This window comes from Schistocerca nitens, chromosome 1 (assembly GCF_023898315.1).
Source record: "Schistocerca nitens isolate TAMUIC-IGC-003100 chromosome 1, iqSchNite1.1, whole genome shotgun sequence".
NCBI lineage: Eukaryota > Metazoa > Arthropoda > Insecta > Orthoptera > Acrididae > Schistocerca > Schistocerca nitens.
In genome coordinates, this window is record NC_064614.1 from 225,457,385 (window position 1) to 225,472,327 (window position 14,943).

General features: G+C 36.8%; 1 protein-coding gene and 1 pseudogene across 1 annotated transcript in view; one reads left to right on the forward strand and one right to left on the reverse strand.

Moving 5' to 3' along the window:
* The window catches only part of LOC126246203 (mitogen-activated protein kinase kinase kinase 15), a 188,760-nt gene that overhangs the window by 156,299 nt on the left and 17,518 nt on the right, over positions 1–14,943 (forward strand). The window contains exon 21 of the mRNA XM_049948376.1: positions 14,699–14,804. Within this exon, the coding sequence (XP_049804333.1) occupies positions 14,699–14,804 (106 nt within the window). The remainder of the gene's footprint in view (positions 1–14,698; positions 14,805–14,943) is intronic.
* Positions 11,345–11,461, reverse strand: LOC126208067 (5S ribosomal RNA; annotated as a pseudogene).

Below are 14,943 nucleotides of genomic sequence, written 5' to 3' on the forward strand. Positions count from 1 at the left end.
AAAAGAATTGTGTCATGATGGGGAAACCAGAGATTGCACACAAACACCAATCTTGATATTATGGAGAGGATCATCAAGCTACTGCCAGGGTATTTCAGGTGGATAATGGTGCATGTCCTGAGAGGTCACATACTGTGACAGGCTGAACCAAGCATCATTTGAAGAAATGAAAAACTGATGCTCAGAAAATTCATTTAGATACTTTAATCTGTATCATGACAGTACATTTTTAAGAATACAGATGGAGGTCTGTTCTGATGATGTTTTGGTATATCAGTCTCTTAATTTCCACTTGAACAGACAAACAGTATTGAGATTTCATCTGACTTTGTTCCAGGCTTTCCTTCACTTGAGGAATGTTTGTGGAGTTCAGACTCTTTCTGGATAGTTAAAATTCTTATTTGCTACAGAGTCCATTTCAGGCTATTTTGCTGCTAAGTTTTGAATTGCAGACTTTACTAGAGTGTTTGCCAAAACAATTCCAACCTTAAACTCTTGCACAATAAGTTTTGCACACTTTGTCTATGATTGTCCACTCAAACATAATGACACAGCGAAGTACTTGGAACAGAGCGTGCAAGAGATGCACTTGTACAGACATGTGACAGCAACTGATTGGTGCTTTGAAATCACAGTTTCCAACATTTTCTTGATGGGCAGATCTCCTGTTCACTAACAAGTGTCCCTTCCATGTCAGTCTTACAAATGTTTTCAGGATGGTTTTATTTTGTCAGCCTCACTACTTATCTGCTTCTCAAAGGCACTGGAAACATTATGTATGCAATAACCATAACAAACATTTCTCAAAATAAGATACTTAAGTCTAAATTTGGATTTTAAAAGAATCACTCTGCAGAACAAGCTGTTTTTTAATTCACTAATCAGATTACAAAAAACTGAAATGACGAAACATTGTCAACTGGTATTATCTGTGACTTGTCAAAAGCGTTTGATTGTTTGGTTTGCAGTATTCTCCTAGAGATTATCAAATATTATGGTAACAGAAATTTTATTTTGTAACGGATTTTCAGTCCACCTAACTAAAAGGGTCAGAGTATTGCATTAAGGAACTCGGGGTAGTGTACAGAATAATCACAACAGTTGTTCTACAGGGAATGATATCGGGTCCATGCTCATTCTTGATATGCATATAAATGGTCTTCCATCATATATCCTAAAAGCAGAAATAGTTCTTTTTGTTGATGATTGAAGTATTATAATCAAGCTTAGTGGAGTAACTTCAGCATTTGGAATTGCTTTCTTTCTGATGGACCTGCAGCAGGCATTAGTTCAAAGAACGACATATATATATTCTTTCAGATTTTTACTGTCATTGATATTTTATTAACTCATTATACTTTCATCACTCTGATCTCGTTTTTGCAATTTTTGGCATAAGTGATCCTACAGTGACAGTAAAATTTTTTCTTATATTTTTGATGAAAGTATATTCTTATATCTGTGTTGGAAGTTGTTTGTTGTACAACAAATTCTACAATATTTTATTAGGCTACAAGAATATAAGGCTTATGTCTGTATTAAATGTTTTTTTTTAACTTACGTTCATGTAGCTCATGTAGATGTTAGGAGCTGTGTGCTTTGTCTCTGACATTACGATGTATAATGCAATATTGTGTTGTAGAGTGTCTTTATGATTGCATCTCAGGTTTTGTGCTACTGGTAATTTTTGTTTGTCATTACATTTATAACAGCACTTCTTGTAAATGTTTGACAGCATTCTTCAATGATGCTTATGTTTTTACAGTTAATTTCATTTGCAGAAAATCAGCAATAATAAGTACGTTACAGTGATTGTATAACTATAATTTTTTTGCTTCTTGTACAAAAGATATTTGTGTTAAGTATTGTATTGTTTTTAAGTGTCATGAAATCAAAAATTTATTCTTTTTCTTTTATGGTATCAAATACAGTTTGTAGATGTTGCTGCTACTGTCGGTTCTCTTTTAAAAGAAAGAACATGATGAGAAGGGTGGTAGAAGTTAAAATGGCTGTCTAATGTCCAGTTCCCAATTAAAAGATACATTTTACCTACTTGCTAATCTTTTACTATCTTGACTGTGGCCAGCATCGGACCTCATCTCATCTAGCAGGGGTTTCTGATTATTGATTAAGGGGTTGTAGGAGGGAAAAGGGGAATTCTACAGACCAGTGGTCAGACAGATCTGTTAAAACCTTGTATATATATCTCCATAAACACACACATGGAAATGGAATGCAACTCGTTACAATTACAATATCGGATACTACACATACAGGAAAAGCCCAAACCTGACGCAGCAAACGTCTTGCTGCAGGACAAGGCAAAGAGAACAATTTGCAATGAAAATGAGCATCCTGTTAACATGTCCGGCCCTGATCAGAGAGAGAGAGAGAGAGAGAGAGAGAGAGAGAGAGAGAGAGAGAATTTGTGCACTGATAGATAAAATGTAATGATTATTATCCACGAGAAAGAATAAAGTGATGCACAATCAGGGGTAGTACATAGTACTATTGAGCAGACATGGTTGGCTTTGTCGCCCCTACAGATCAATATGCAAATTGTTGCATTAGTAATGGTTCATGACTGAAATAATTGCAGTTCTGTTACTTTTAATGCAAAACAGTTGGAACCAGAGTTGTAAGGTCTATGGCTGCTACCGAGAAAAGTAGGCAAGCACAGAGACATGCAAATGGCAGCAATTGCTGTGCCCCTGCCCCAACGAACCACTGCAAGTAACAGAGGACTCAACGGGTTCTCTCATGTTTTGTTACGAAGATTCTCACAACCAGTAAGTGTTCACTGGCAGAAAGAGGAATCCATAGCCAACCTAACCAAAGTGATGGTTAAGTTTTGTTCTGGGCTGCAAGGTCTGGTCTTGCGATCCCAAAGTTGGCTTCCTTGGAGTAGCAGCAACTTGTCGAAAGGGGCGGAACAGACTTGTATCCATCTGCCATAAAGAAGTCATGATCTGGAAGTCTAAATAATGGTTCAAACAACCTTTGTGGCTGTTTGTCATATTGAAAATTATTATGAATATTTAAATCAGGGTTTGGAAAATTACTGCAACCCACAAGACAGCCATCCTCTGGTTGGGCAAGCCTACGAAGATATCGGACTGGCAGGGAAAATTAGTTTGATGTCGTGTAGTTGACAGTTAATTTAATCATTTTTCTGAGTATTAATTGGATCTACCTTTGTGATTTATCAAATGATCTGTAAATTTGTGTATAGTTTGAAACTACTGCCAGAAAAGTAAACTGAATTTTGTTATGGTATTCCCTCTTTGTCAGAAAGGCTGGATGGGTTGACAGTCATTCCTACTGCACACCTTGTGCTAGGCCAGAGAAAAGTCTCTGTTCTACGTGTTTCGCAGTTATTTTCTGTTTCTTCATTAAGAATTTCGTTTGGCTATGTGTCTAGATGTAGATTTAAAGTTCTTCCAAAATATACATTTATGTCCTTTAGATAATCTATATAGAAATTTTTTTGTGTTTTTTATTTTTTTTTTCTGCTTTGTGTTGTTGGCTGCATAGGTGCATGTAAAATGTAGACTGATTGGTCTCACAGTCTCTGGTGTTTTCCTTCAATCTTACCCTTCAACTTGTGGTGTACCCCCACGAACGTCATGTCGAAATCTTTTTAAACAACTTGAAATACTGACAGCAACATCTCAGTACATATATTCACTGATGTGCTTCATAATAAATAACCCCACTCTGTATGAAACGAATTACCTACATCATGAACATAACACCAGAAGAAAAGAGGATTTCCACTATGAGTTCAAGAACTTGACACTTATTCAGAAAGGGGTAAAGTACGCTGGAACGAAAGTTTTCAATTCCCTACCCAACAGCATCAAAAGTATAAGGAGTAGTACATCAGTATTTAAACGTAGCTTGAAAAATTATTTACTTGAGACCTCACTTTATTCACTAGAGGAATTCTTTCAGAGAAATAAGTAAAACCCAGATTGGAAAGATGTTTTTAAATTTTTTGACACTGTTTACTGTTAAACTAATGTAATAATGCCCTAATGTAAAAATTCCTGTTTTTCTCATTTCCATTTTTTGGGTCACTTTTAAACCCAAAGTGGGAAGTTTTGATTACTGTTCAAGGTTAAAATAAATGCAATAATGCCCTAAATATGAAACTGCTGTCTTCACATTTATGTTGACTAGTTTTTAAGCTAATAAGTATGACTTCTGTGCACTGTTATTAATACTATAACAATGTCTTTATTCTATGTATTTTATTATGTATATTGACAAGTTCCACATCTGAGTGACTTGCTCACATGTACAGATCTATGGAACAAGTATATAAATAAATAAAATTGTACCTGTTTGTCCAATGTAAAATATGCTGCAATCACTGCAGGAGATTTTGCAAATTCCAGGATTTTAGAAAATTGGGTTTTGGCATTTTTCTGATCATATTTTTGTTTTCAAATTATTATTGCTATAAAATGCTAGTTTTACTTCACTCTCTTTAAGTAGATTCTTCAGTTCTCTTGAAATTTGGTGACGGTGTGGTGCTGTGACAGGGATAGGTTTATTTGTGATTTGTTCCTCTCTTTTTAGCATTATTTCCCTGTTTATGTAGAGTGTTTGTGACTGTGTCTGCTGTTCAGATAGTCTGAGCATTGTTGTAGAGTTGAAAGCATTCTGCTCTCATATATGTCTTTTGGAGGTTAATAAGGTATTAAAAAATGAGAAAGTTCTTTTATTCAGTGAGTACATCAATTTTATATCATAACTAACAACATAAAATCATTAAGAAATTTTAGGAGAATAAGTAAAAGTATTTAAAGAAAGAAACTATATGTTTTTTATTTTATCAATAGTTTTTCATGGAGCACTTAATCATTTCCTTTGGAACACCAGTGTTATGGGAAACCCTGCTCTACACAAATATCCCAGTAACAGAAACAATCGAAATTATAAAGAACAACCTGATACACAATGGGACTGTATCTACTATTGAAGCATATGGAATAACAGAACTATTATAATTTGCCATATCACAAATTATTATGAACTGGAGAATAAAATTTGGAAACAGTCTGATGGCATAAAAATGGATAATTGCATTGCAAAATTCTTAATGTACAAACAGAACATAGCTGGAAAACTTGTAGAGCAGAGACTTTTCTCTGGCCTAGCACAAGGTGTGCAGTAGGAACAACTGCCACCCCATGCAGCCTTTCTGACAAAGAGGGAGTGTCTTAACAAAATAAATTTACTTTTATGGCAGTAGATTCAAACTATATGCAAATTTCCAGCTCATTCGCTAAATCACAAATGTCAATCCACTTAATATTTAGAAAGATGATGAAATTAACTGTCAATTAAACCATATCAAACTTACTTACTTCCTACAATAGATATGTAGATGACACACTATTACTGGCAAATGGTAATGGCAATGACGTACAAATGATTCAGAAACAATTATAGCTCGCACTCTAATATAAAATTAAAATGGAAGTAGAAGAAAACAACTCAGTAAACTTTCTAGACTTAACAATAAGTAACAGTAACAACTACCACAGATCTGAAACCTATAGGAAACCTACCAAAACAGACATCATCACATAAACAAACACTCCTGTCATCCTAATTCTTATAAATATGCTTTCTTTGCATCAATGGTTAATAGAATCATTATTTTTCCACTTGACACTTGCGCAGTACAAAAGGAAATAAATCAATCCAATACAAAGGGCAGCAAAATACTTTCAACACCCCAAGGGTGCATACAGTCTGAAGCACATGATATATGTAGGGAATAACACTAAAAAGAGAGGAATGAATCACAAATAAGCCTCCACTATGTCACAGCACCAAACATTGGGCATACTTCAAGAAAACTGAACAACCTATTTTAAAACATGGAAGTAAAACTAGCATTTCATATCAATTAGAATTTGAAAAGAAAAAAGTTATCAGGAAAAGCCCAAATCCCAGTTTTATCAAGTCTCAGAATTTGCAAAATCTCGTATGATGATGGCAGAAAATTTTACATGAGACAAACAGATAGGAATTTCAGAACGGGGTTGAAGGAACATGCCTGGGACTCTGTGACCAATCAATCTACATTTTACGTGCACCTACACAACCCAAAACACAAAGCAGAAAAAAATGGAAAATGCAGTGAATATTCCACGTAGGGTAGCCCAAGGACATAAATTAATATTCTGGAAGAACTTGGAATCTACACTCACACAGACACATACTCAACAAAATTGTTAATGAATAAACAGAACTTAACCAGAAAGCTTTATTGACATCATAAAAGAAAAAAGGATAAATTTTGAATGTTTCATGACATACAAAAACAATATAATACTAAACACAAATATCCTCATAAAAGAAGCAAAAAAAATTATAGCTGTACAATCATTGTAGTATACTTATAATTGCTGATTTTCTGCAAATAAAATTAATTGTAAACATATAAGCATCATTAGAGGACTGCATAGTTTCGCAACAATATGTAGTAATGAAAGTTTCTTGGGCTTCCAGCCACATCAAGTGGTTTCAAATGAATGATCTTTCGGCCGAGTACTCCTAGGCCATTGTCAAGTGTGACTGTCTTCTGGTTGCTGCTAGAATCCTTATATAGCCGTGCTGCCTTTTGTGACATCATTGGTACGCACTCTGGCAACATATATGGTAATGTTTGTGTTGTGCAGCCGCCGCGCTCGCTGCAACCATCCGATGTCCAGAGCCGACACTGTGCTTAGCTGCAGGCTGCCGTCTTTATTGAGTGTTTTGTCATGAATTTTTATTTCGATTGCTTCTTTTATTATGTTATCCCTAAAACTGTTAGTCCATGTTATAATATGTCTCTCATAGAATACGATACGATGACCGTTTTCTAATACATGCTCTCCTACAGCTGATTTCTCTGGGTACCGTCCTTGATTTCCTCGTCTGCCACAAAGCAAATGGGTGTCTCAGCCACAGCATTTACCGCAATCCTACCCAAACAGACCGATATCTGCACGCTAACAGTTATCACCATCCGTTGCAGAAACATTCTGTGTGCATCGAGCTGAAACCGTCTCAGATTCACAAAACTTGCCGGAGGAACTGTGTAACTTACGGAAAGTATTCAAGGAAAATGGCTACAACTACTGCCAGATTTCTCAAGGTATCTTTCTGAAAATATGTAAGCAGAAAGACTCAGAGGAGGACTCGAAGAAGTTTGCGTTTTCACCGCTCAGTATCAGGAAAGCTAAGCCGGCTCCTAAAGAGGCATAAAATTGATTCTGTAGTGTTGGCAGTTAGCCAACACTACGTACACTACTTGAGAGAGGATGCCGATATGCACGCGTCAACTCACGCAGGCTGGCGTGAGGTCTGAAACAGGATACGTAATGAATGCTATAAAGAAAAGTACGTAGCTGCTGGAATACTTAACTTTAATCCATCATTGTTGTACATCGCTCTTGACGATACAAGTGAGACTCTGTAGATACATGCAATGACGCCTTGCTAGGTCGTAGCCATTGACTTAGCTGAAGGCTATTCTAACTATCTGCTCTGCAAATGAGCGAGGCTTTGTCAGTGTGCATCGCTAGCTAAGTCGTCCGTACAACTGGGCGAGTGCTAGTAAGTCTCTCGAGACCTGCCGTGTGGTGGCGCTCGGTCTGCTATCATTGACAGTGGTGACACGCGGGTCCGACATGTACTAATGGACCGCGGCCGATTTAAAGCTACCACCTAGCAAGTGTGGTGTCTGGCGGTGACACCACAGATTCGGTCTTCAGGGCTCTAGCAAAAATTCAACAATTCTTGAGGCCAGTGGAAGACGATGTAGGCCTCAGAACGCCAGGAGTATATAAAATACCATGTGGGTGTGGTCAGTTCTATATTGGACAGACTGTGCGTGCCATTGAGCAGTGCTGTGTAGAATGGGGAGAGATGTTTTAGTCTACGGTACCTAGAGAAATCAGCAATAGCAAAGCAAGCATTAGAAAACGGTCATCATATTGCATGAGATATCTATTATCACACGGACTAACAGTTTTCGGGATAGCACAATAAAAGAAGTGATTGAAATAAAAATTTGTGACAAAACGCTCAATAAAGAGGGCGGCCTGCAGCTAAGCAAAGCGTCGGACCTGGTCATCGGAAGGTTGAAGCAGGCGGAGCAGCCGCGCAATGCAAACATTTCCGTATATGGTGCCGGACCAGGTACCAGTGACGTCGCGGAAGGCAGCGCAGCTATATAAGGATGGCAGCAGCAACCAGAAGACAGTCACCACTTGACAATGGCTGAGGAGTACTCTGCCGAAAGCTCTTGCATTTTAAACTACTTGACGTGGCTGGAAGCCCAAGAAACTTATTATCACTAGAGGAGGCTGTCAAATATTGAGTGTTACTATAAACATGATCACAAACAGATATAAGTGCTGTCATAAATGTAATCATATACAAACATTATCAATAACACAAAATCTGAGAGGTAATTGAAAAGATGCTCTAGGATTCAATATTGTAATACATATCTTAATGTCTCAAACGTAAGGCAAACAGCTACTAACATCTACGTAAGCCATTTACTTTTGTATTACACGATATTGAAGGATAAGCTAAAAAACCTTTAATATAGACATAATCCATGTACTCTTGTAAGACAATAATATATTACAGAATATGTTGTATAACAGCTACCAACATAGACATAAGCAATATATTTTTATCATATAGTATTAGATGAAAATCTGAGCCATCATTGCACTTAAAATAGCAAAAATTGCTGAAATGAGCTCATTGTGACGTAAGTATCCTGAATTAAGAGTCAATTGCAGCAGAAACCTAGAAGAACGTATATAATATGTCATATTTGAAAAAGTAAATAATATTTGTTTTTCTGCAAACTGAAAGTTGTTGTTAGATAAAATACGCTACGTGCAGTTCAATATTGTACAAGTCCTGACCACATCATTCTAAATACACTGATGAGCAAAAGCATTAGGACAACCTGCTTAATAGCATGTTGATCCACTTTTAGAAACTACAAAATTTTGTGTATAGAATGTATAGAAGCAAGTGTTTGTGAGCTTAAACTAAGTAATGGTAATTTTATAATTGTAATTATGTATAGGTGCCCATTGGGAAATATTCAACTATTTCTGGAAAACTCTGGTTGCTTTTTATGCTATCTGTCAGACAGAGGGAAGCAAATTATTATTTGTGGGGATTTCAGTGTAGATTTTCTGAAAGAGTCTGATACAAAGAATGATCTTGAAGTAATACTGAGTTCTTTCAGTTTGACATCAGTTATTGAGTTCCCTACTCATTTAGCACAGGAAAGCAGCATACTAATAGATAATATTTTCATGGACCAAAATATATGTAATCAAATAGATATTTATCCTATTAAGAATGGTCTTCCTGAATACGATGAACAGCCAGTGATAGTATATGACATAGTTCCAGACATAAATGCAAAATGGTCCTCCAAAATGGGGCATTCAGTTAACAATTTAATGATTGCAAATTTTAAGGAAAGTTTGCAGCAGTTAGACCATGATGAGGTGCACCGGGAACCTGATGCTAATGTAAAAAATAACGTATTTCATTGTACATTTGTGAGTATTTCTGAAAACAGTTTCTCTAAGAAAACAGTGAACTGTAACATCAGACTGAATGAAAAGTTTATTAAAAAAAGTCAGAAGTGGAAAATATTTTTAATAATCGTTTTTAGATGCTGTGGAGCTATATATGGAAGAGGCAACATCTATGCAATTGGATAAAATTGAAATTCTACCTACTTGTCCTGCTGAAGTTAGGAAAATAATAAACTCATTCAAAAGTAAAATCTCACATGGAATTGATAGTATCTCCAACAAAGTAATAAAGATTGTTCCCAACACACAAGTAGAATTCTCAGCCACATATGTAATACGGGCATTTTTCCTGACAGAATGAAATATGCTATTGTTAAACCATTGCATAAAAGGGGGGATAGGTCTGATGCCAAAAAATAATGCCCAATCTCACTTCTGACAGCTTTGTCCAAAATTCTTGAAAAAGTAATGTGTTCAAAGTAACTTCACATACTTGTAAAAATAAAGTAGCAACAAAATGCCAATTTGGTTTTCAGAAAGGCTTTTCAACAGAAAATATTATATATGCTTTCACTGAACAAATATTAAATGCTCTGAGTAGCCCGAACATCACCAATTGTGATTTTCTTTGGTCTCTCAAAGGCTTTTGATGCAATCATGGAATTTTTCTAGGCAAGCTTCATATTGTGGTATGAGTGGGACAGTGCACAAATGGGTTAATTCATATTTAACTGGTAGAGTACAGAAGGTTGAAATAAACAGCTCACATAATCTGCAAAAATCAGCAGATTCCTCGAATGAGGTGAGTATCCAGAACGGGGTCCCACAAGGTTCAATCTTGGGTCCCTTATTGTTCTAATGTATATTTATGACTTGCCACTCTATATTCATGAACATGCAAAGCTAATTCTTTTTGCTGATGATAAAATTATAGTAATCGCACCCAACAAACAAGACTTTGCTGAGGAAATTGTAAATAACGTCTTTTAAAAAAATTATTAAGTGTTTCTCTGCAAATTGACTCTCATTTAATTTTGATGAAATGTAGTATATAGAGTTATGTACAGTAAGTGACACAACTCCATTAATAAATGTAGAGTTGGAACAGAAGTCTGTAGCTAGGGCAGAATATTTCAAATTTTTGGGTGTGTGCGTTGATGAGAGATTGAATTGGAAGAAACACATTGATGATATGCTGAAACGATTGTTGGGGTTATTGCAAATTTTGGTGATAAACATATAAGTAACTTATTCATTCACTGCTTTCATGTGGCATCATATTTTGGAGTAATTCATCATTAAAGAAAAAAGTATGCATTGCACAAAGGCCTGTAATCAGAATAATAGTTGGAGCCCAGCCGAGATCATCTCGCAGGCATTTATTTTAAGAACTAGGGATATTCACAGTATCTTCACAATATTACTTACGAAATTTGTTATTAATTACCCACTCCAATTCAAAAGCAATAGCAGTATACATAGCTACAACACGAGGAGAAAGACTGATCTTCTCTACTTTGAGTTAAATCTAACTTTGGCACAGTAAGGGGTGAATTATTGCACTCCGTCTTCAGGCCACAAGTGGCCCATCAGGACCATCCGACCGCCATGTCATCCTCATTGAGCATGCGGATAGGAGGCGCGTGTGGTCAGCACACCGCTCTCCCGGTCGTTATGATGATTTTCTTTGACCGGAGCCGCTACTATTCGGTCCAGTAGCTCCTCAATTGGGATCATGAGGCTGAGTGCACCCCAAAAAATGGCAACAGCCCATGGCGGCTGGATGGTCACCCATCCAAGTGCCGGCCACGCCCGACAGCGCTTAACTTCGGTGATCTCACGGGAACCGGTGTATCCACTGAGGCAAGGCCGTTGCCAAGGGGTGAATTATGCTGCCACAAAAATCTTTGGTCACTTACCAAATAGCATCAAACGTCTGATAGATACCCAGCCATAATTTAAAAACAAACAGATTAAAAGAATTTTTGAATGGCCACTCCTTCTACTCAATAGATAAAGTTTCAGATATAAATTAATCTTTAAAAAAGGGAAAAAGAAAAACACTTTAATTATGACATGCAAAGGAACCTTTTGTTAAACTGACACATTCCACATCATTACAAAGTGTCGTAGTTATCATCTATGGAACAACTATTAGTCTAATGTAATCTAATCTTTAGAAAGCAATGCAGCAGCAGTTCTGCATATCATGGATTTGAAACGTCCTTGTGTCACCATATGTCTACACACAGGTCATGCAATTCCCATAAATTATGAACTGGTGAACAACAAGTTTGTTTGCATGGGCATTATCCACAGCAAGCACAGAAATATTAGTTTTGTAAATAAAAAACACCTTTTTCTTGCAGTAATGTACTTTATTTGTTCCAGAAGCATTTGATCTTTTACTTTGACATCTTCAGTATCATCTAGAATGGTAAGGTTTTGTTTTGTTGTGCACTATTTGTAGTTTAGAGAATAGTTTGTGTCTTACTTTTTATGTAAATACTTGATTACTTACAGTTATTCGAATTTTTGGATGGCATCTGCATTTCCTCTCATCAGGCCTCATGCTGCAGGTCACACTTTAACTTCACTTATGAAATTGAAGCACATCTTCCTGTTATGAATTTGCTGTTCATAATTTTCATGTTATTTGTGCTAACTGCTGCGGAGCACTATTATTCTTCTGCCACTAGATGCAGGCATTTTACCAAAAACTATGATTTAAAGTTGTAACTAGTGTGTGTGTTCACTTTATCTCTCTTCTTGTTTCATTTATTTATGTACATGTTGCCAACCCAACAAAGTACTTGCTGAAAACTAACATCTGTCCATTTCGGTTCTCATTGCATCTGTGTGTGTGTGTGTGTGTGTGTGTGTGTGTGTGTGTGTGTGCGTGCGTGCGCGCAAGGAGGGAGGTAGTGGGGGGGGGGGTAGTGAGGGAAATAGGGTTTCTAGTTGATTGATCAAGTATACCACACACACAAACACTCTCTCTCTCTCTCTCTCTCTCTCTCTCTCTCTCTCTCTCTCTCTCTCTCTCTCACACACACACACACACACACACACACACACACACACACACAAAACGATAACAGTTTTCAGTATGTTGTAACATACTGAAGAGAGGCAACATATACATAAACAAAGAAAACAGTAAGAGAGACAAAGTGAACACACACTAGTTACACCTTTAAACCACAGTTTCAGCCTGTGACAGAAGAATGATAGTGCTCTACAGCAGTTAGTACAAAGAACACTGAAACTGTGAAGAAAACAAGTTCATAACGTGAAAATGTGCTTTTTTTTGTAAGTGAAATTACGGTGCGACCTCCAGCTTGTGATCAGATGAGAGGAAATGCAGTTTCCAACCAAAAACTCTAATAACTGTAAGTAATCACTTCTTCACGTAAAATATAAGAGGTGAACTGTTTTACATCAGTAAATACGGCAAATCGAAATAAGAGTGAATCATTCAAGATACCATGGAAGATGACTTAAAGTAAAAGGCAAAACATGACTGGAACAAATTAAGTACAATGCAGCAGGAAAAATATGTTCTTTTATTTATGAAACAAATATGTGCTGGTGGTTTGTGTGCATGGTGCTGCTGCCTGATAGTGTCCCAGGTGTGTCCCTTCTGGGTCAGAGCAGATGAATTTGGTGGCCAAGACATCCATATGAGTTCACTACAATGTTCCTCAAACCACTATAGCAGGATTCTGGACTTGTGACACAGACAGTTATTCTGCTGGGAGATTCCATCACCATGAAGGGGTGCAGGTTGTCCACAATAGTGTTCATGTAGTCCATAGTTGTCATGATGCCTTTAATTACTACCACAGGTCCCATGGAAGCCCAGATGGATGTTCCCAGTAGCATAATAGTTCCGCCACAGATCTACATCCACGGTGTGGGGCACATTTCGCGCATCCGTTGACCTGGGTGACAACGTATCTGCACACAACCATCATTCTGGTGTAACAAGCAACATTATTCAATTGACCAGCTGAACACGTTTCCATTGTTCCAAAGTCCAATCTCAATGATCCAGTAACCACTGCAGTTGTAATGGATGATGATGCTGAGTCAATACAGGAACATGTACGGGTCATCTGTTGCAGAGCCCCATGTTCAACAATGTGCACTCAATAGTGTGCTCTGAAACCTTTGTACCTGCACCACCTTGTACTGTGTCGTCATATCTACCACAGATTGCCACCTATCCTCCTTTAGAGAATGGGCATGGACATGAAACTGTTGAAAAGGTGACTTAATTTTCTTGTTTTCTTTGACTAATGGTCTCTGTCATCATATTCTGAGGTAACTCATCACTGAGGAAAATGGTGAAGGATAACATGCAGTGTCCACTCTAGAACCCCTGTAAACAGCTCTTTATGCAGTTAGCTATTCTGACAACAGCCTCGCTGTATTTTACGCTCTTATGAAGTTTGTTGTCAAGAACCAATCACAATTTCATAACAACAGTAACAGTCATAAACATAATACTAGAAGTAAAATTGATTTACACTATGCGTCACTCATCCTTAGTGTGTCACAGAAAGGAATTAGTTATTCAGCTCTAAAAGTCTTGGAACACAGTGTGTGTTTTTTCTTTTTTTTGTGAAGGGTCAGTATGTTGCCAAATTTTCTGCTTAGAAGATGAACTATAACTGTAATAAATACATTGAACATGCAAACAATTGGTTAACTAACTGAAAGTATTGTGAATTATTTGCATTCGAAGTAAAGGTCTGTCATGATTGTACTTGACTTGGTGCAAGTTTAGTTCTATTGTATTATCTATTTGATACATGAAACCTTATGAAAGAATACATATTATATGAAGTAGACATCAAAACACCAGTAGACAAACATGCAGAGTCTAAAATATCACCATAGTTAATAGAAAATAGTCCTTTGTGACTGAAGGGGAATTTTATATGTATTTTTATTGGAGTTACTATGATCACACTTGATTTTAGAAATACACTAACATACAAAACTGAAATTTCCTTGTCTCTCTTTTAGAATTTAATTTCAGTCTAGGTAACTGTGAATGTATGGGTGTCACTAAATTTCCTCATGATTACTGTATCTTGTTTTTATAGGTGAATGTGGTGTTAAGACTTCATAGTATCAAGCCTCACTGGATGTTTGCGTTAGACAATCTTGTACGTAATGCTGTTCAAGCAGCTATAACAGTCATGTCACCAGGTGAGATGATGATATTTTTCTAGACCATAATTGATGCAGAAAATGCCATACAGTTACTAAGGTATGCCAAAGAAGGAATGTTGTTGTTACTATTAACAGATGTGTATGGGTATTGATGGTATTGTAGCAGCTTAAATGT